Source organism: Maylandia zebra, linkage group LG22, assembly GCF_041146795.1.
Source record: "Maylandia zebra isolate NMK-2024a linkage group LG22, Mzebra_GT3a, whole genome shotgun sequence".
Taxonomy (NCBI): domain Eukaryota; kingdom Metazoa; phylum Chordata; class Actinopteri; order Cichliformes; family Cichlidae; genus Maylandia; species Maylandia zebra.
This window is the reverse complement of record NC_135187.1, coordinates 5,574,318-5,595,687: the sequence shown is the minus strand read 5'-3', so window position 1 is coordinate 5,595,687 and position 21,370 is coordinate 5,574,318. Positions and strand designations below refer to the sequence as shown.

General features: G+C 42.1%; 1 protein-coding gene across 1 annotated transcript; it reads right to left on the bottom strand.

Annotated features, from left to right (window-relative positions):
- Nucleotides 1–356: 356 nt before the first annotated feature.
- Nucleotides 357–2,127, bottom strand: LOC143414685 (uncharacterized). The gene is made up of 2 exons (XM_076879517.1): nt 1,642–2,127; nt 357–685 (listed from the first exon to the last, which is right to left on the bottom strand). The coding sequence occupies exons 1-2, from the start codon at nt 2,001–2,003 to the stop codon at nt 382–384; spliced, it is 666 nt and encodes a 221-aa protein (XP_076735632.1). The 5' UTR covers nt 2,004–2,127; the 3' UTR covers nt 357–381.
- Nucleotides 2,128–21,370: the final 19,243 nt, after the last annotated feature.

The window sequence follows — 21,370 nt, the reverse complement described above, 5'->3', positions numbered from 1 at the left end:
AAATCGTTATTTGTCACAATTTAAATTGTCAGTTAAATACATCATATAGGAGACACACACAGTGATATTTGAGAAGTGAAATGCAGTTCACTGGATTTACAGAAAGTGTGCAATAACTTTACACTAAATAAAGCAGGTGCATATATTGGCAACACATAAAAAGAGAAATAACATAAATATGTAGTGTATATCAATGTGTGTGTCTCCTATATGATATATGTAATTGACATTTTTTACTGTAACCGATTCATACAGGAAAATAATGACTATTAATAAGGTTGCTCAAACTTTTGCATCACACTGGTTATAGGAACATAGTGAAGACAAGTTACTTAAGAGAATAAAGAGAGGTTAGGTTATTTTGGAGTAGAGATCCATTTATTAAGAAAATTTTAAAAAGGAGAAAGTTCCCTTGTAGTTGTGGAACATGGATCCTGAGTTGGGGGGTGCCTTCGTCTGGACGTGCTTCCCATCCAGAGCTCCACAACAGAGGGGGAAGTTCCAGCGCTCCTGGAATCCCTCTGCGATGGACCGCCAGTCTTCAGTTGAAGGCACAGCCGTGAAATCGTCCACTAGACAGTCCCAAATGGCCGTCGCTACCTGGGGGATGATCTGGCTCACCGTGGACACACCGACTCGAAAACTGAACGCGATGGTCCTGAAGGAGTCCCCGGTGGCAAGGAACCTGGACAAAATTGTTTAAAATGTGTATTATGTGTACTGCAGTTACAAAATACATTATTGAAATTCCAAAATTACAAATTCCAAAACATAAATCTTACATAAAACATTTTGTAATTATAAGGATAATTACATGATATATATTTGATATAATCTAAAACAGTCTGCAGTGATTATATACAAATATTCAACTATCCCAGAAATTAAACCAGGTATAAATAAACAAAAGGAGTGTGTATCACTACAAAGATTAACCCACAGTGGTCCTAATACCAGTTTGATATCAGCAAACACCGAGAGCATACCTATGACACCACAGCCATGCTATCATTCAACCACTGATAACAGCATAAATCGAATTAAATTAAATCGGGACTTGATGAGACCATCTGAGTATCACTAGAAATATTATAAACAGTACCAGTTTGCTATCGGTAAACACCGAGAGCATTCACTGTTAGCATAGCACATCCATGTTAGCAGTGTATAAACGATACACTGCTAACATGGATGTGCTATGCCATCAGTAAACGCCGACAGCATTCACTGTTAGCATAGCACATCCATGTTAGCAGTGTATAAACGATAGTTTATACACGCCGACAGCATTCACTGTTATAGCACATCCATGTTAGCAGTGTATACACGATACACTGCTAACATGGATGTGCTATGCCATCAGTAAACGCCGACAGCATTCACTGTTAGCATAGCACATCCATATTAGCAGTGTATAAACGATAGTTTATACACGCCGACAGCATTCACTGTTATAGCACATCCATGTTAGCAGTGTATACACGATACACTGCTAACATGGATGTGCTATGCCATCAGTAAACGCCGACAGCATTCACTGTTAGCATAGCACATCCATGTTAGCAGTGTATAAATGGATGGTTTAGCATATATTAGCACAGGTATCAATAAAGGACTACCGTATTGACCACTTTTACTAACCTCAGGCAGACGGACAGGCGCTCTGCAGGTGGGATTGAGCGCCTGTAATTGGTGTCTAGGCGGGCGATTCTGGGACCGACGCGGGAAAGCAGGTCCTCAAACTGGCCGGGTGACAGACGATGATATCGCTGGAATCTGCCGTCATCCAGGCGCAGCTCCTGGAGCAAATGGTGAAACTCACCAAACTGCTCACGCGCCTGGAGGACTTGATGGACCCAGGTACGGCGAGGACGTCTTTTACGCTGCTGCTCTGCTCTCCACAGTACATAGAGAAGGGAGACTCTCTCTTCAAGCGCTAGCTCGATAGCTGCCATCTTGCAAAACCAGGTCTGGCACAACTCCCTCCCACATTCCTCCCACATTTCCGGTTCACGCGCGCGATGGATTTTTCTTGGACACGCGTTGAGACGCGAATGTACACGCGTCAAATTAGGGGCGTTTGGGGCGTTTTATTCGCGTCCATCGCGTTCGGTGTGAACACACCGTTAGAGCCGAGTCTTTGACATGAACGATGCGAGCCGGCTCCTTATCGCGAGCCGTTTTTTTTTTTTTCCCCCTTTCTCTCACCCTCTCCCTATCGCACTTTTTTTCCGCTTCACTCAGCATGCGAGCCTTGTGCTTTACGCTGGGAAGAGGGGGGAGGGGCGGTAGCAGTAGCACAGGAACAGAGCGGGAGGGAGAGAGAGAGAGAGAAAGAGAGCCAGGGACAACAACCTCACATTAGAAAGGTATAGTAATCATCCACAACTATTTTCAGTTGCAGATGATAAAAGATTCAGAAAGTTTATTTATGCAGGTCCATATGACAGAGAATATGCATCTTCTTTTTGTTTTCATATTTTAATTTATATTTAATTGTGTTGTGGTTTGCAGTGTTTTGCGTTGTTTCACTTTAAATTTGTAAAAGGAAAAAGCTGAAAATTTAAATAGTTAAAAGTTGAAATGTGAATAGTTGATTTTTGTATTATATGATTTATTTATTACATTTTATGTGGAGTGAATAAATAAAAGTATATTTACGGTGGCCCCTACAGACAAAGCACGTACAAACTTGAAATCACGTACGAACCCTGAAGCACGTACAAACTCCAAAACACGTACAAACTCCAAAACACGTAAAAACACGTACAAACTCCAAAACACATACAAACTCCAAAGCGTGTAAAAACTCAAAACACGTACAAAAGACAACAGAAGTGCTCCAGGATGCTAGGGGCAGTGTTGAACTTTTGTAAGCAAGCACCGGATTTGGTGTGTGGTAATAACAGGTAAATGAACTTTTTTTTTTTTTTAATTATTTGACTATATATGAATGCTTGTGTATAAATACACAAACAATACACATATGCTTTCATGCTTTCAATTGTGTCATTTAAGTGATCTAGGTAGCTCTGTTTTGGAAGTTCAGTTCATGCTAGAAATGTGTTTTGGAGTTTGTATGTGCTTTTTGGAGTTTGTACGTGTTTTGTCTCTAGGGGCCACCGCACATATATCAACATATATAAATAAAACCACTTTTTTTTACATTAGTAATTCCTTTTGTGCATAATTTTATATTATTGTTAATAATAAATTAATTAAAGCAACAAAACAACCTGAAGAGCTGGTTCGGAGCTGAAAGAGCCGGCTCTTTTTAGTGAGCCGAACCAAAAGAGCCGGTTCCCTAAAAAGAGCCGGAAATCCCATCACTATGGGATATCCAAGATGGAGTGGTCAAACCACTGTTAACCAAAAAAAATACGGTGGCAGCAATCACTGACGGAGAGACAGTGGCAAAAATTACTTTGTTTGAGGAATTCTCATCCAAAGTCAAAGAGGGCATGTCTTATATGATGAGGGGACATGAGCTGAGGGGCCAAGCTCCCCCTTATTTAATCAACATTACGGCGAGGACACAGCTTTTTAAAGCTCCTGCCCTTGCAGTCACAGAGGCCCTCATCACAAAGGCGGAGGAGCTTCTTGATCCACCTTCCCCAGCAACACCACTGAAGATGAGCCCAACGTTTGGAGGGCTTATTACAGTGGAAGGGGAGGTTGTGGAGGTAAATATTTGTGGTTCCATCAGAATTGATATTGCTTTAGGTTTTCAAAGAAACCATTACTTTTTTGTCTTTAAAAGTAAAAATAATAATTTTGTTCTTGTCAAGCAAACACAAAATTGTGAGAACAAGATCAACTGCTATTATTTTGTAAATGGTTGTAGATTTATGATTAACAACAATGATAAAATAATAGATGTAGTAAGTCAAGAAAGAAGCACATAGATGTACACACACAGATTTATGCAATCACTATAACTGACATTATATTTTAATTGAATTTTTAGTGTTCGGCAGTGAGGAAAGTTGTCGTAGGCAAACAACAGGTGCCTATACAAACGCTCCAGCTAAAGCAGGTAATGGTGCAACTAAAGTGTAATATTGAAAATGGTGAAAATAGGCATATTTGAGATTTGTATTAGTTAATAAATAAATCTTTCATTCTGTCATTTTTGTGATTTCAGGATGGGCATACCATGACTGTCTCCTTGTGGAGGGAGGCATCAAATCTCGATGTTCATGTGGGAGATCAGATAAAGGTCTCCCACGTCAAAGGGCACCACTCTGCCTATGGTGTACAGCTCCAGACGACCTCCTATATAAAGACTGAGGTATGAAGAAGCCATATGTTTGTACCAACATGTAATAGCAATGTCATTTACCAAAATGTTTAGAATTATAGGTGGTCCAAAAGATTGTTCATCTGGACGTAGCATTTTCAAGTGGGAGAAACGTTTCGTCACTCATCCAAGTGACTTCTTCAGTCTCAGCGGACTGCAGGTTTCTGCGGTCTTTGATCAGTGCCCATGACAATTTGTATATTATTGATCAATGAACTGACCTCCCAGCCTATTGTTCCTTCAGTGGGCTAGTTTCAGTCATTATGCAATGTACTGTTTAAAAGATTGGTTAAATGAGACTGAAGAAGTCACCTGGATGAGTGACGAAACATTTCTCCCACTTGAAAATGCTACGTCCAGATGAACAGAATCAACCTTTTGGGATTTACTTACATGGATCATTGAGCATGCATCAAGACGTGATTACCATATTAAATATATGCTTTTTGTGTATCGACAGACAAAGGAAAATGAAAGGACAGAAGTAACTATAGTTGGTGTGGCCACGGCAGAGCAGTGCAGTGCACTGCAGTCCACCCAACTACAAGTTCTCCTTCAAACTGGAGAAACCCTCTTCATCGAAGGGGAAATGTGTAAGCCTTATGAGGAGGAGTTTGAGAAGGCCACGATCACCGTTACTGTAAAAAACAAAGGAAAACAAATAGTAGACATAAAAAACCCCAGAATAAATATATATATAGTTCATTTGTTTTGTTTGTATTTTTTAAAATGTTCAAGTTTGAAAAATGATATATTATAAAGAATGAATTAAATTGTTTTTATTTATATTTTATTTATATATGTTTATAATTTTTTATTACATGTTGCTATGTTCATTCATTTAAACAATATTTAAAAGTTATAGTTTCAATTGCAGTCTTGTGCTAAGTGTTTTGTAATCTGATCAAATCTAGTAAATAGCTGAAAATGCATAAAGCAGTCTCATGTTTATTAAATGAAACAGAAGACATGGTTTATAAAACACTCTCTAATGTACAGTTACATTGCATGCTCTGTATGTGGTGTAATTGCATTGTACAGTAGATGTTAATGCAGCCGGTCAGTGTAGTTAGGCTGATGGCAGCTAGAGGGCGAGACCGGTGTGTTTCTGTATAGAATGTTATGTGGGGCAGAGCAAGAACAAGAAAATAAAGTGTGGTTATGAATCGTACAGTGGACCCGCGTATAATTGAATAACACGACATGGTGTCAGAAGTCCTGTACTGATCCATATAACCTCGACTGAACGAACCTGTGTCTGGTGGAGCTCGCGGGATAACGAGGGGAGAATATGGCGGATGAGACTGCACAGAGAGCACCGGCGGGGCCGAGCGCGACATTCAGCATCCAGCCACCGGAATCCTTCGACTTTTCAAAACCGCAGGAGTGGTCCAAATGGATACGGAGGTTCGAGAGATTCCGTCTCGCCAGTAATTTGAACGTCAGCTCGGAGGAAAACCAAGTCAACACGTTGATTTACTGCATGGGAGATGAGGCGGACGATGTGCTTCGCGGTCTGAGTTTAACAGCGGAGCAAAGGACAACGTACGAGGGGGTATGTGATGGTTTCCAGGCTTTTTTCATTGTGAAGAAAAATGTGATCTATGAGCGCGCCAAATTCAATATGCGCCGACAGGGAGACAATGAGACAGTGGATGCTTTTGTGACAGCACTGTATGCGCTAGCAGAACATTGCAACTATGGAGTGCTACATGATGAGCTGATACGTGATAGGCTCGTTGTCGGTCTCACGGACAAACGGCTGTCAGAACGCATGCAGCTTGACCCAGATTTGACTTTGCAGAGGGCTATCAACATGGCGAGGCAAAGTGAAGAGGTAAAGCGACAACAATCCTCCTTGCGAGGTGACTCTAGAGGTGAGGCTAGCGATGCTAAGTCAGTAGATAGAGTGCATAAAATCAGTCGTAAGCCTGTTAGAACCAAACTGCTCCAGACTGATAGTCGTCAAGCTAAAACACGTGGATTCTGAGAAGATGGCAGAAAAGGGCCAACCTGTCAGAAATGTGGTGGCGCTCCATCCCATTCAAAGCAGGATTGTCCAGCGAATGAAGTGAAATGCCATGCATGTGGAAAGAAAGGACATTACAGGCGTGTATGCAGGGCACCAAAAACAGTGCATGAGGTTGAAGAGGATGAACATGGTTTGTTCCTGGGCAGTGTTAAGTGTGAGGGTGAGCCGTGGACTGTCGACTTAAGCATAAACAACAAAAACGTGTCATTTAAAATTGATACAGGAGCCGATGTGACAGTCCTACCCCTTAAGGTGTTTAAGGAGCTCTACAGACACAACCACCCCCCCCAGTCTCCACAAATCAACCAAGGCTCTGCTGGGTCCCGGGAGGAGTCGTTTGGATGTCGTTGGTGTCAGTGAGCTTGCACTGAGGAAGGGAGACAAAGAAATACTTGAGGATGTCTTTGTCATCAGACACCTGCACACTGCTTTGCTGGGGAGACCTGCTATTAGCAAGCTGGAGCTTGTGGCTCGTCTGGAGAGCATAACTATAGAGACGCTTAAAAAGTGCTACCCAAAGCTGTGCAGTGGTCTCGGTGAAGTACGTCAGCCGTACGACATCAAACTGAAACCTGGAGCTCAACCTTTTTCCTTGAAGACGCCACGGAGAATCCCGTTGCCTCTGATGGACAAAGTTAAGCAGGAGCTGGCCCGTATGGAAGAACTAGGGGTGATCAGCAGGATTGAGGAGCCAACTGATTGGTGCTCAGGCATGGTGGTGGTACCGAAGAAGACAGAAGATGTACGCATATGTGTCGACCTTACACACCTCAATGAGTCTGTGTGTCGAGAGAAGTACATACTGCCATCGGTGGAGGAAACATTGGGCAGATTGGCTGGTGCCAGCATATTCAGCAAGCTGGACGCTAACATGGGGTTTTGGCAGATACCTCTGACGGAAAACTCAGCCAAATACACCACTTTCATCACACCGTTTGGGCGTTATTACTTCAAGAGACTGCCCTTCGGGATTGCTTCAGCACCGGAGCATTTCCAGAACAGGATGGTCACAGAGGTCACAGATGGTATGGAAGGGGTGGTTTGCCACATGGACGACGTGCTGGTCTGGGGCAGAACGCAGGAAGAGCATGACTCTCGCCTACACGCTGTGCTGGGCAGGATCCAAAAAGCTGGCATCACCCTAAACATTAACAAGTGCGACATCGCGAAACAGCAGGTGACGTTTTTAGGGCATGTTCTCTCAGCCAGCGGTATCAGCCCTGACCCAAGCAAGACCCAGGCTGTGAGGGAGATGAAGGAGCCACAAAGTGTGAGTGAGTTAAGGAGCTTTCTGGGAATGGTTAACCAGCTTGGAAAGTTTATCCCACAGCTCGCAGAGAGGGACAAACCTCTAAGAGACTTACTGTCTAAGAAAAACTGCTGGAGATGGGACATTGACCAGGCTAGAGCATTTCAGAACCTGAAAGATGCGCTCACATCACCGCCAGTGTTGGCCATGTATGACCCAAGCCGTGACTGCAAGGTGTCAGCGGACGCATCATCGTATGGCTTTTTTTTTTTTTTTTTTTTTTAATAAATAGGACAGGGGGAATGAATGAGAGAAAGAGGGGGAGAGAAAGAAAGAAAACCAAAGGGGAGAAGAGACGGTGAGAAGGGGGGGGGGGAGAGAGAGAAAAAAAAAGAACTCCTGGGTCACCTGTATGGAGAAAAAAAAAAAACAAACAAACAAACAAAAAAAACAAACAGAGGAGACAGCAAACAACAAAGAGCAACATAATAATAGAGAAAACAAAGCACCATCACAATAAACTAGCTAGTCATAGATATCAATATTTACTAAATAATAAACGATATTGTGCAGCACGCAAGATAGACAGCGCACAGTGTGCTTTGAGGTAGCAGCCAAGAAAGCTTTAGTCCGCGTCTGTGAATACCCATGTGTGCATACCTGTGTGGATCAGCATGCTTGCATTCCAAAGGTTTCTCCATGTAATGATCTGCTAGGGAGTGTGGGGGGGCCACAGCCCCGTCCTCCAGGGTGTGAAGCGGGTATGGAGGAGATCAAAACTCCAGACATCCAGAGGCCCCCAGAACACAAGAGACCATGGAAGACCAACAGAGGGGCAGCTGCGCCACTGTTCCAGTAAGAGCTGAGGAGAGTCCCAGATGAGGGCTCGCCCAGCAGCCGCGGAGCAGAAGTCAGGGGGAGTTGCAGTGACGCGCCCGTGAGCTCCGCCGGCCCCCAGCTGTGCCTGAGTGACCGAGCCCCAGGCCGAGAGGCCGGGGGCACCCCACCTCCAAAGGGGGCCCGAGCGAGCCCCAGGCCCCGACAAGCGGCCGCCAAGGAGTGAGCCGGTGTGTACCCGGACGCCCACCCCCAGACACAAAGAACCACCAACACACCGACACCTGAGGGAGTCCGCCACCGGCAGGGGAAGTGGTGGTGGGTGGAGATAGGCCTCCAAACCTTGGAGGGCCTGAGGTGTCCCCAGAGAGGTGGCGTCTGATACCCAACCTGACATATAGACACAGACATACAGGCACACACAGACATAAACATCCATTCCCACCCTCATGCTCTCATATGCACTCACTCCACACTCAACCAACGTGGAGACAGACATAAAGAGACGCTGTACACACAATCACACTCCCCAAGCGTACTCTACAAACCGGGTCTAGGTACCCTTGCCCCTGGAGGGGGGAATTGCACCCAGACCCAGGTGGTTTAGGGGGTGTGCTGCTTCAAAGGTGGGACGAGGAGTGGAGACCCGTTGCCTACGCGTCACGCTCCCTCACTGCAACAGAACAGAGATACGCTCAGGTTGAAAAGGAGGCTTTAGGTCTGACCTGGGCTTGTGAGCGGTTCCGCAACTTTCTTATTGGCAAACACTTTCAAATGGAGACAGACCATAAGCCGCTGCTAAGTCTGCTGGGGGCACAAACTCTGGATGCGCTCCCTCCCAGAATTCAACGCTTTAGGATGCGCCTCATGCGATATTCCTACTCGATTTCGCATGTACCAGGCAAACACCTGTGGACAGCTGACACGCTCTCACGATCTCCAGTGAAAGCAAAAGAAACACTTCAAGACAAGGAGTTGTTGGAGAGCACAAATATTTACGTGGACATGTTGATGGACAATCTGCCAGCTAGCAACAATTTCTTGGAGCAGCTGAGAGAAGAGCTGGAGAGGGACAGCGTATGTGCTCGCGTGATGCAGCTGTGTGAGGAAGGATGGCCCACACATTTCAACAGCGAACCAGCGCTAAGACTGTACTGGGCAGAACGGGCGTTCCTCACCGTACATGATGGTCTGCTAATCAAAGGGGACAGGTTGGTTATACCTGCAACTATGAGAATTGATGTGCTCACCAGACTGCACGAAGGTCACCAGGGAGTGGTTAAGTGCAGACAGCGAGCACGACAGTCGGTTTGGTGGCCAGGGCTAAGCCAGCAGATAAATGAGCTTGTCCTTAACTGTCGGACATGTTGCCAAGTGAGAGAAAACCACACAGAACCGCTGATGCCATCACAGTATCCGGGGCGGCCGTGGCAAAAGCTAGGAGCCGATCTGTTTATGCTGAGAGGGAAAACCTACCTTCTTGTTGTGGATTATGCCTCAAGATTTGTTGAGATTGCCCCTCTCACACCTTCAAGGTCAGAGGACGCGATCCATCATCTCAAAGGGATTTTTGCACGACATGGGATCCCCGAGCAGCTGGTAACAGATAATGGGCCACAGTTTTCAGGGGCAGCTTTTGAGACATTTGCAAAAGTGTATGGCTTCTGTCACATTACAAGCAGCCCGAAATATCCCCAAAGCAATGGCGAAGCCGAACGAGCAGTTAAGACTGTCAAGAATCTATTGCGGAAAGCTGTTGATCCACACTTGGCTCTGCTCGCTTACAGAGCCACCCCACTGCAGAATGGCTATAGTCCAGCCCAACTCTTGATGGGGAGACGGCTTCACACCACAGTGCCAATACTGCCATCTCTGCTAGACCCCGCACTTCCTGATAGTGTGGTTGTCACCCGGAGGGAAAAGGAGAGGAGGACTAAAGAGGCACAGTCATATAACCTTCGTCATCGCGCACGCAGCCTCGACAGGCTCACTCCAGGCCAAGAAGTGTGGATAACAGACCAGAGAGCCAGCGGCACCGTTATTGGCAGCCACTCCACACCACGATCATATCTCGTGGAGGGACCTCGTGGGACAATTAGGCGGAATCGTCGGCATCTTGTTCCCATGAAACACTCTCCAGACCAAACTGAGAGCAATAATGGGGAGCCAGAATCTGCAGAAGCCGGGGAGCAGTGCTCCACGGACATGCCAGAGACAGTTTCTCCAGAGCTTCCATCTACACCCAGAACCAGATCCGGAAGAGTGGTTGTGAGACCAACCAGATTGGACTTATAACGGATAAGATGGAAAGGACTGTTTTATACAAGAATACCCCTCTTTCGTAGTATTGTTTGCACAATATGGGTAAAAGTGTAAAAGCTAAAAGGTTGTCATTTTCAAATATGCATGTTCGGAAGTTGGGAAATGCAGGGGGTGTGACAAGTTAGCATGTAAGAATTTGTGTTACTTAACGGGTTAATTAGAGTTAAGATTTTCATTATATAGTATTCCTTACAGGTAAGCGCAGGACCAGACCTTCCAGCCACAGAGGCAGAATAACCCTCTAAGGTCTGGTGAGTCAATGGTAGTCTACCCATTGATTCTAGAAAGGGGAGATGTGGTGTAATTGCATTGTACAGTAGATGTTAATGCAGCCGGTCAGTGTAGTTAGGCTGATGGCAGCTAGAGGGCGAGACCGGTGTGTTTCTGTATAGAATGTTATGTTATGTGGGGCAGAGCAAGAACAAGAAAATAAAGTGTGGTTATGAATCGTACAGTGGACCCGCGTATAATTGAATAACACGACACTGTACAGAGCTTAACAGACTTTTTAAGCACTTAAAATCTTCGATAAAGAACACTGCTCCTGTAGGCCAACAACTGCCTATCTGTATGTTCAACATCAAATAATAATGTTTTTATGTGTGTGTTATTTAGAAGGCTGAAATATTATATATGTTTTTCTTAAACAGTTTGAAAACATTAATAACACACCTAGAAACAAAGATCAAAGCTCAATATTGTATTTTCTGTGTGTATTAAAGGGGGCAAGTCCATGAACAATATTTCATTTGGTAGCTTTGCAGAAGCCAACAAATTAAATTCATTATTTATTTTAACATTCCTGTTGTTTTCATGCTTGAATTGCTGTTTTATTCAAATAATTATGGAAGGACAAATGATCAAGTCAAGACTTCTGGGTGGTTATGATATCAATTAAACAAGGTATTCACATTTTATTAATAAGGCCAGGAGTTTATCTAACAATACTCAATGTATTAAAGCAGGGGCTTCAAGGGCCAGCATCCTGCATGTTTGTGATGTATCCTTGATCCAACACAGCTGATCCTCACCTGCTAAATCATAATATTTCTACTAAATCATAACATTTTCACTAAATATAGTATTGCTAAATCGAAGTGTTTCGGGTGTCCAAATTCATATGCTGCATCCTCCTGAGGACCTGGCCTTTACTTGGGATTGGTCTTCCGAAGGGTGGGTAGGCCGGAAGTGAGCGGCTGTGAAATTGGACAGTCTAGCCTTCAGATTTGTGTCACCAGCTGTCTTGGCGGGGTTTAATAAACTCAGCCATCTCCTCCTTGCTATTTAAAATAAAACAGTTCACTGATGTAAATTCTCAATCATGTCACACTTCTGTTTAATCAGCTTTTTGTTTGACGTTTATTCAGCTGTAATCTCAGCCAAACCAATTTACTCGCGAACAAATAAAACACTGAAAAAAGCCAAATAATAAAATGTTATTGATCTAAATAATATATATACATTTCAACCACTATATTTTAACTAAATATTAGATTAGATTAGATTAGATTAGATAGAACTTTATTAATCCCTCGGGTGGGTTCCTCTGGGAAATTCGATTTCCAAAAAAGCACAGCACCGACAGAAGTTACAGAGTTACAGAATATTATATATATATATATATATATATATATATATATATATATATATATACACACACACACATATATATAAATACAGAGACAATATAAATAAAATATACGAAGGGGATAAATAGAATAAATAGGAATAAAAATAAAAATACAAGTGAATTGCACATTTCAAGTATTGAGTCTATTGCACCGTTGACTATTTACAAAAGTATTGCACAAAAGGTATTGCACAGTGAGGTGAAGAGGCACTACAGCTTAGTTGTTCCCCCCTCCTTTGTCCTCCTGTTTCCCCTCCCTCTCCCCTCCAGAGAGGAGTTAAACAGTCTGATGGCGTGTGGGACAAAGGAGTTTTTAAGTCTGTTAGTTCTTGTCTTTGGGAGAAGCAACCTGTCACTGAACAGACTCTTCTGGTTGTTAATGGCAGTGTGCAGAGGATGCCTGGCATTGTCCATAATGTCCATCAGTTTCTTTAATGTCCTTTTCTCTGCCACTGTCACCAGAGTGTCCACCAGAGTGTTCAAATATAGTTGAAATATAGTGGCATTTCTTTGCGGGGCCACACCACACCCCTCCATGTGCTTGTCAGAGGTAGCCTGACTCCCATTTGTGGCTGGAGTGAGTCAGCAGTTCCTGCCATACAATGGCATTGATGCTATGGACTCATCCCCCCATTCCCCAGACCTGAATCCAATTGATCACATCTGGCACATCATGTCTTGCTCCATCCACCAACGCCATGTTGCACCACAGATTGTCCAGGAGTTGGTGGATGCTTTAGTACAGGTCTGTGAGGAGTAGTGATGGGATTTCCGGCTGTTTTTAGAGATCCGGCTCTTTCGGTTCGGCTCACTAAAAAGAGCCGGCTCTTTCGGCTCCGAACCGGCTCTTCAGGTTGTTTTGTTGCTTTAATTAATTTATTATTAACAATAATATAAAATTATGCACAAAAGGAATTACTAACGTAAAAAAAAGTGGTTCTATTTATATATGTTTATATATAAATATATGCGGTGGCCCCTAGAGACAAAATACGTACAAACTCCAAAACACATTTCTAGCATGAACTGAACTTCCAAAGCAGAGCTACTAGATCACTTAAATTACACAATTGAAAGCATGTGTGTATTGTTTGTGTATTTATACACAGGCACTCATATATAGTCAAATAATTTTTAAAAAAAGTTCATTTACCTGTTACTACCACACACCAAATCCGGTCGTTGGTACTTGCTGGCTTGTGTAGCCACAAGATAAAAAAGGCTCAACACTGCGCCCAGCATCCTGGAGCACTTCTGTTGTCTTTTGTACGTGTTTTGAGTTTTTATGTGCTTCTGAGTTTTTATATGCTTCTGCGTTTTTACATGCTTTGGAGTTTGTACATGTTTTTACGTGTTTTGGAGTTTTTACGTGTTTTGGCGTTTTTACGTGTTTTGGAGTTTGTACATGCTTCAGAGTTCATACATGATTTGAAGTTTGTATGTGCTTTGTCTCTAGGGGCCACCGTAAAAATATACTTTTATTTATTCACTCCACATAAAATGTAATAAATAAATCATATAATACAAAAATCAACTATTCACATTTCAACTTTTAACTATTTAAATTTTCAGCTTTTTCCTTTTACAAATTTAAAGTGAAAAGAATACAAAACACTGCAAACCACAACACAATTAAATATCCATCCATCCATCCATTCGCTTCCGCTTATCCTTTTCAGGGGCGCTGGAGCCTATCCCAGCTGTCATAGGGCGAAAGGCGGGGTACACCGTGGACAGGTCGCCAGTCTGTCGCAGGTCCAAAATTAAATATAAATTATAATATGAAAACAAACAGAAGATGCATATTCTCTGTCATATGGACCTGCATGAATAAACTTTCTGAATCCTTTATCATCTGCAACCGAAAATAGTTGTGGATGATTACTATACCTTTCTAATGTTGTTGTCCCTGCCTCTCTTTCTCTCTCTCTGGCTCTGTTCCTGTGCTACTGAGTGTAATTACCGCCCCTCCCCCCTCTGCCCAGCGTAAAGCACAAGGCTCGCGTGCTGAGTGAAGCGGAAAAAAATTGGGAGAGAGAGGCTGAGAGAAAGAAAAAAAAAAAAAAACCCCACGTGACGGCTCGCGATAAGGAGCCGGCTCGCGTCGTTCATGTCAAAGACCCGGCTCTAAGAGCCATTTCGTTCGCGAACGACCCATCACTAGTGAGGAGATCCCTCAGGATCCCCCAGGTATTGTAGGGAGGTCATAAAGGCACCTGGAGACCCCACACACTACTGAGTCTCATTTTGATGTGTTTTAAGGACATGACATCCAAGTTGGATCAGCCTGTAGTGTTTTTTGTGACACCAAATCCAGACTTACATGGGTTGCTAAATTTGATTTCCATTGATAATTTGTGTGATTTTGCTGTCAGCACATTCAACTATGTAAAGAATAAAGTGTTTAATAAGAATAGTTCATTCATTCAGATCTGGCATGTCTTATTTTTGTTCTTTTTATTTTTTTGAGCAGTGTATATCACATAGGGCTGCACGGTTAATCGTTAGAAAATCGCGATCTTGATTCATACTTATGTGCGATCTCATTTCCAAATGACGATTTAAAAAAAGAAAGAAAAAAAGATGACGACATTGTACCGCATTTTGATCCGGGACGTAATCTGCATGAAAACAAGCGCTCACTCTTCCTGCTCAACAAATGACAAGGGCGGAGCCTTATACCACGTGATACAGAAGCTGTACCGTGTGATGCTAAAATTAGCAGGGAAAAAACAACGGAGAGCACGTCACGAGAAAGGATGACGAGAAAGTGACAGGAGAAAATCCATCCCGGTCAACCACCCAAACATCAATAACGGGAACCTTATACAGCGCTTCCCTATACCCGTCGAACTCCCGCAGGCACAAAGAAATTACGGAGGCTATCACTTATCACCTGACCAAAGATATGGCTCCCATCAACACTGTGCAAAACGAGGGATTTAGGAAAATGATCAACACCCTAGACAAACGCTACACAGTGTCATCCCGCAACAATTTTTCTATTGTTGCACTACCTGCTCTATACACGCAGTGTCGAGCAACGGTGGAGACGGAATTTCAAGCAGTACAACATTTTGCGGCAACAACAAAAAGTGAGACATTTGTTGTTTTTATGTTTATTTATTGTTTTTATGTTCCGTCTCAACTGTTACGAAGTTGATGTGCAGTTAATAAATGCAATAAATATTTATACTGGAATTTATACTGTATACTGGAATTATTATACTGGAATTTATACTGTATACAATAAATATTTATACTGGAAAAGAAAATCGTGAGAGAATCGCGATCTCAATTCTAAGCCAAAAAATCGTGATTCTCATTTTATGCAAAATCGTGCAGCCCTAATATCACATAACTTCCTCCTAATGTGCTCTGCGCAGTGTATGTACTCTCCATCTATGCAGTTGTTATGTGTTTTAGGTCTGGTGAACTCGATCATCAGCTCACTGTGTTCAGGTGGAAACACTTCCAATTACTCGAGTCATTTTCAACTTCCCTAAGTGTTGTGCTGTATTAGCTTCTGTGCTGGCTGAAGCCTATCAGGGCAAGTCCATTTAGCTCAGAATTCATATGATTACTACCAATGTTTATTAGAATAAAAAGAAAAAAATGTGAGAAGAACATGTGAGTAGTTGCTGTTAAAAAGCCTCATGGCAATGGGGATAAAGACCCTCCTGAACCTCTGAGTCCTGCAGTGCAGTGAGATGATTGTTCTCCATTTTAGATTACAACTTCTTCCTCATCTGCTCTGCACAATGTCTGACTGACTCGACATCTTTGCAGACTGTCCTGCATTGTTTTGTTTTGTTTTTTTAGGCCTGGTGAACTCTTTACCACCTACTTGGTGTTGGTGTTCAGGAGATGACTGTTGTCATTGCTTCAGTCAGTTAAACAAATCTATATTAATACATCACATTTTAACACAATGACCTTATATTGATTTATGACTTTTAATCATTAATTCAAATTTAAATAATCATGTTTGAAATATTTATTCAACTTTAAAAATTTAATTTCTGCTAGTTTTTTTCTGTGGCAAAAAATACTGTAAAATTATTATTAAATTGACATACATTTTTTACATTCTCAAGGTCCATTTTGTGTAATTTCCCACTACCAGTGAACGCCTCTTTTTTCTTACGTTTCTGGCTCACTTCTGAACTTCCGCCCACTTTCCCCCCGGATCGCTGCGGTAAGCTGCTTCTCTTCTCTGAAATGTCTATCATCTGTTTGAGTGATTCACCGAGTTGTTGTTAGTGACTTTTCGAGAAGCTAGCCCTGACAACCCAATGCTAACGCCTAGCGCTTTTATAGACCCAGTTTGAAATGACAATGGGTCATTTGACTGTATGATACACTTTATTGTGGTGTTTCATTAGCTTCATTCGGCGTGTTAGTATTTCTGAGTCTGTTACGGAAGGTGCAGTTAGTTCTCACAAATCAGTCGGTTAAAACAGCCTCATTATTTAGGCTGTAAGGGTATGTAATGTGCCGCCATCTTAGAACCATTGCGGTACATTACATAATTGAAGCGGCAGGTTCTGCAACTTTAAAGGAGCCATTTTACCGCCTCTGACCCAACAGCGGGAGAAAAATCCAAATTGATGGGCTGCATCCTCCTGAGGACCCGGCCTTCGCGGTCTACGTGGGCCGGGTCCTCGGAAGGTTGGGTAGGCCGGAAGTAAACGGCTGGGGAAATTGGACGGTCTAGCCTTCTGATTAGCGTCACCGCTGTCTCGGTGGAGTTTAATAAACTCGGCCGTCTGCTCCTTGCTATCTAGGCGTAAATTCTCGACCATCTCATACTTCTTTTTAATCAGTTTTCTGTTTGACGTTTAGTCACCTGTGTGAAAACCAAGGAGGAACCCACCTGGGGGATTAATAAAGTTTTATTTTATCTAATCTAATGTAATAACTTTAATCTCAGCCAAACCGATTTACTCACAAACAAATAAAACACTGAAAAAAGCCAAACAATAACATTTTTAGGTTGTCTAAGTGACTTATATATTACGTTTAACCCAGGTAGCGAAAGTCCTCGGTGATCTGAAAATGATGTGCCCGGAGTTATGCCATTCTCGGCGGCTTCAGTGACCCTCAAGCTCCCGGCTAGCTATCGAGCTGGTGGGTAACAGACGTCTCCGGAAACGTCGAAGCACTTTTGCAAATATGCAATATCTTGATAAACCAAGCAGATATTTGATGTTTACACAGCTACTTTCTCGCCTGAAAATATGTTAAAAGTTTATTTTGTGACTCAGAAAGATTAGTAAGAGTAATTTTAAAACTTAGTAGCGGCCGCCATTGTTGGAAACTGGAGTTTGGCTGGGCCGCACTATTAATTCTGGGATATGGTGGGCCACGAAGGACACACCCGACCCATCCTTCAAATTCGAGGAAAAGGAGGACGCATTTGTCGGCTGCATTCGTATAATGTGATGTCAGTTGAGAAAGAGATGCTTGAGAGACTTGACCACCAAAATGTGATAGATAGATTCACCAACCTCAAGGTGAGGCGACATAGGCTAAAAGAAAAGAAAAAATCTGCAGAGCCATAGTAGTATCTGCAGTAAAGATCTTTTCATACATTGTATACATTATACCATAGGCCAAGGTGTCTCAATTTTTCTAATTTTTTAATACGGTAATATTTTGTACATTTCAAGGACTTCTATTTTTTGAGTGTATTTTTATGTATCTGTATTATGTTATGCATACACATTAAAAGTGAATCTCTGTCCAAATGCACTCAGTTTAGAGCAGGGCGATATGGCCAAAAATATTTATCACGATATATATTTGAAAATTTGCGATAACGATATAACTGACGATATAATTGATGCGAGACAAAATACAACTCCACAACTTTACTAGCGCAAAAAAACACCATCCATTTATTTTACTTAAACAAACAGCTGTTTTTTTATGTGCATTAAAGCTATATAAAAATTTAACAGTGCAAATGCAAATTCCTTGCTGAAGGTTTAACCAAAAGGCATTTCCAGTAGAAATGGGCTGAGATATCCTGAGCATAACCATGTATAAAATCCACTGAAGTTAAAAAAAAAAGGTGCTTTGCAACATTAAACTGCAGTGTGCCAAATAAAAAAGTCAAATACGTATTTTTCAGACCATAAGGTGCACGGGATTATAAGGCACGTTAAGCGAAACAAAGCAGTCAGATAAATCAAACTTTATTCAACTCATTCTTCTTGCTTCCTCCACTTCTGTACCATTGATTCATTAATGCTGTATTCTATCACAGCTGCTCTATTCCCATGTTGTTGCAGTATATTAATGACTAACCTCATATTGTGGATGGATTATCTCAGTTGTTCTCCTGACTGAAGTTTGATCCGTTTACAGCATCCTGCCATGCGATTGCATTTGTCCCTAACCATCAGGAACCTTCACGTTAACTTTTATCGAGTGGAAAAGTGTTAGCGTTCATCCTGCAGCTTCACTGTTTATGTTATGCTAACATAGCTGTGTCGCTAGCGATCACGTAGCCCAACTTCAGTAACCTTACAAACGTCACTGCTGTTTAGTTTCCTGTCTTCATTTACGTTGGAAGTGATAGCAGAGCAGTATGTTTAAAATTTTCAGAAATCTCTCAGTCAGAACATGCTATATCATGCTTAGGTAACTAGCAAAACTAGCGAGCTAACTTCCGCTAGCTTCCTGCTAACTTCTAACTCCGTTAAATGTAATAAATTTTGTTTTCATGGATGCCTGGATGTTAAACTTCATAGTTACATCTGGTAAAGCAGCAATGCTGATCGTTTTATTAAAGATGAAAGAATTTAGACAGTTTTTAACTCTCAGTGATGCTGCAGTGTTCGTTTGACTTTGGGACCTAAATTAAGGTTAGGATATATATTTTTTTTAAATTCAAATCCATTCTTCTTTGTCAGTAGTAGTCTTTAGCAGCATTTAAATAACCTTTATCAGATTTGATGGTTTTGTTACAGACTTTTCAAAAAAGTGTTTTGCTTTTCTTTCACAAATGTGGGGATTAAATTGTGTTAAAATGTACAAAACTATTTTGTTTTGTGATGAGGACCCAGGCACAGAGAGACTTGGTGAATTTAAGAATCTTATGATTTAATAAAGAAATTTGCAGACTTACACAGAGAGGGTAAAATTATGATGACTGATAATGGAGATGAAGACAACAGACGATGAGGACAGGAAGGAACAGGGGTTTAAATGCACCAAGGAGACAATCAGAGGGAACTCAGGACAACTGGAGACATTTAAGGATGCAGGGACTGACAGAGACAGGGAAGACGTCTCATCGTGACGAGTAAAGTTTACCTTGCCTGGATGGGCAGCTCTCTGGGTGCTCAGCACCCCCAAAGCTCTGATCCTAGAATCGCCCCTGTCTATTAGTATGTAGGCTTCATTCTCAGGGTTTCCAGTTCTAGGTTTATTTTCTGTGTCCTCCCCTTGTGCCCTGTTCGTGTCCCTGAGTTCGTGTTGTGGATTTCCTGTTTTATTTTGAAGGTCTGTGTCTGTTGTCACTGTGTTCAGCTTGTATCCTCTGGTCGTCTTGTGTATTAGGATCAGCTGTGCTTCCTACCTGTGTGTCATTACCTGGTCTCCTTGTGTGTGTATATATAGTGGGTGTCGGTCTGTGCTCTTTGTCGGCTTGTCTGCGTTTCATGGTGTTTTGGTTCTCTGGTCTGCTTCTCTCTGCCCTTCACCCCGTTTTGTCATTATTTCAGGTTTGCTCTTAGTTTGCCCAGTTTAGGTTTCTTAAGTTATTTCTCATGCCTCATTGCCTGTTTTGTCACTCCGCCCCTTTGGAAATAAACGTCACTCATATCATCAGTCTGTTGCCTGCATTTTGGGTCCTCATTCTCACAACACCTCACGGCTCATCCCGGCAGCCGTGACAGGGACATTAATATTGTGGGATATAATGTTACATTTATGCAGAAGGTTGTCGTACCCACTGATAAATGAACACGTAAATGTATTACTGAATGATTTAAAGACAAACCAGAGGCCTGGGGGTTGCCCATATGGAAAAGATATATATAAATCTTATAAAGTTTTATCTGTCTTGTATGAAACTTGTATGAAAAGCATACAAGAGTGAAAACACATATAAGATCCCTTGAAAAATTATATAATGAAACTTGTATGTTTTGTATACTTACTAAAAAATATATGAAAGTAATGAGAAAGTGGCCACTTTCATGAGTAAATCATGTAAGCCTTATATGATTTATATATGATTTTACTATTTCTTTTCCATATGGGTGGGGACCGCTGCACTAGAGCACCTAAAAGACGCATGGAAACATCAAGTGATACACAGATAAGACTGATGTGAGTGAAGTTGCCCCCCCCCCCCACCTTCTTCAATTCCGACAAAAGTGGTATCAAACGTTTGTGCTACGTTTGTGCTGGTTTGTGCTGCAAAAAGTTTCGTTTGTGCTGCTATCATTTTAAAGATATTAAAAAAAATTTCTAGAGGTCATCAGAGGTCAACCAGCCCCCCCACATTACCCAAATCCAACAAAAGTGGTATCAAACATTTGTGCTACGTTTGTGCTGGTTTGTGCTGCAAACATTTTTGTTTGTGCTGCTAACATTTTAAACCTTTTAATAAAATAATGTCTTGATACGTGCTTAATCATCCAGGTAAGTAAATCCCAAAAGGTTGATTCTGTTCATCTGGACATTTTCAGTTGGAGAAACGTTTCGTCACTCATCCAAGTGACTTCTTCATTCTCAGCTGACTGCAGGTTTTCCCAACCTTATAAACACATGTGAGTGAAATTGGCCCCCCTACCTTCTTCAAATCGAACAAAATTGATGTCAAACATTTGTCCTGCAAATTATTTTGTTTGTGCACAGCAAATCCAGCATGTCCAAATTAACACTGTCGGATTTGATTTCAACACTATTAAAGTGTCTATATGGGTCCACACCAGAGAGTGTTAATTTAACTCTTTTTGGAGAGTTGGTACGTTAACTCTGATT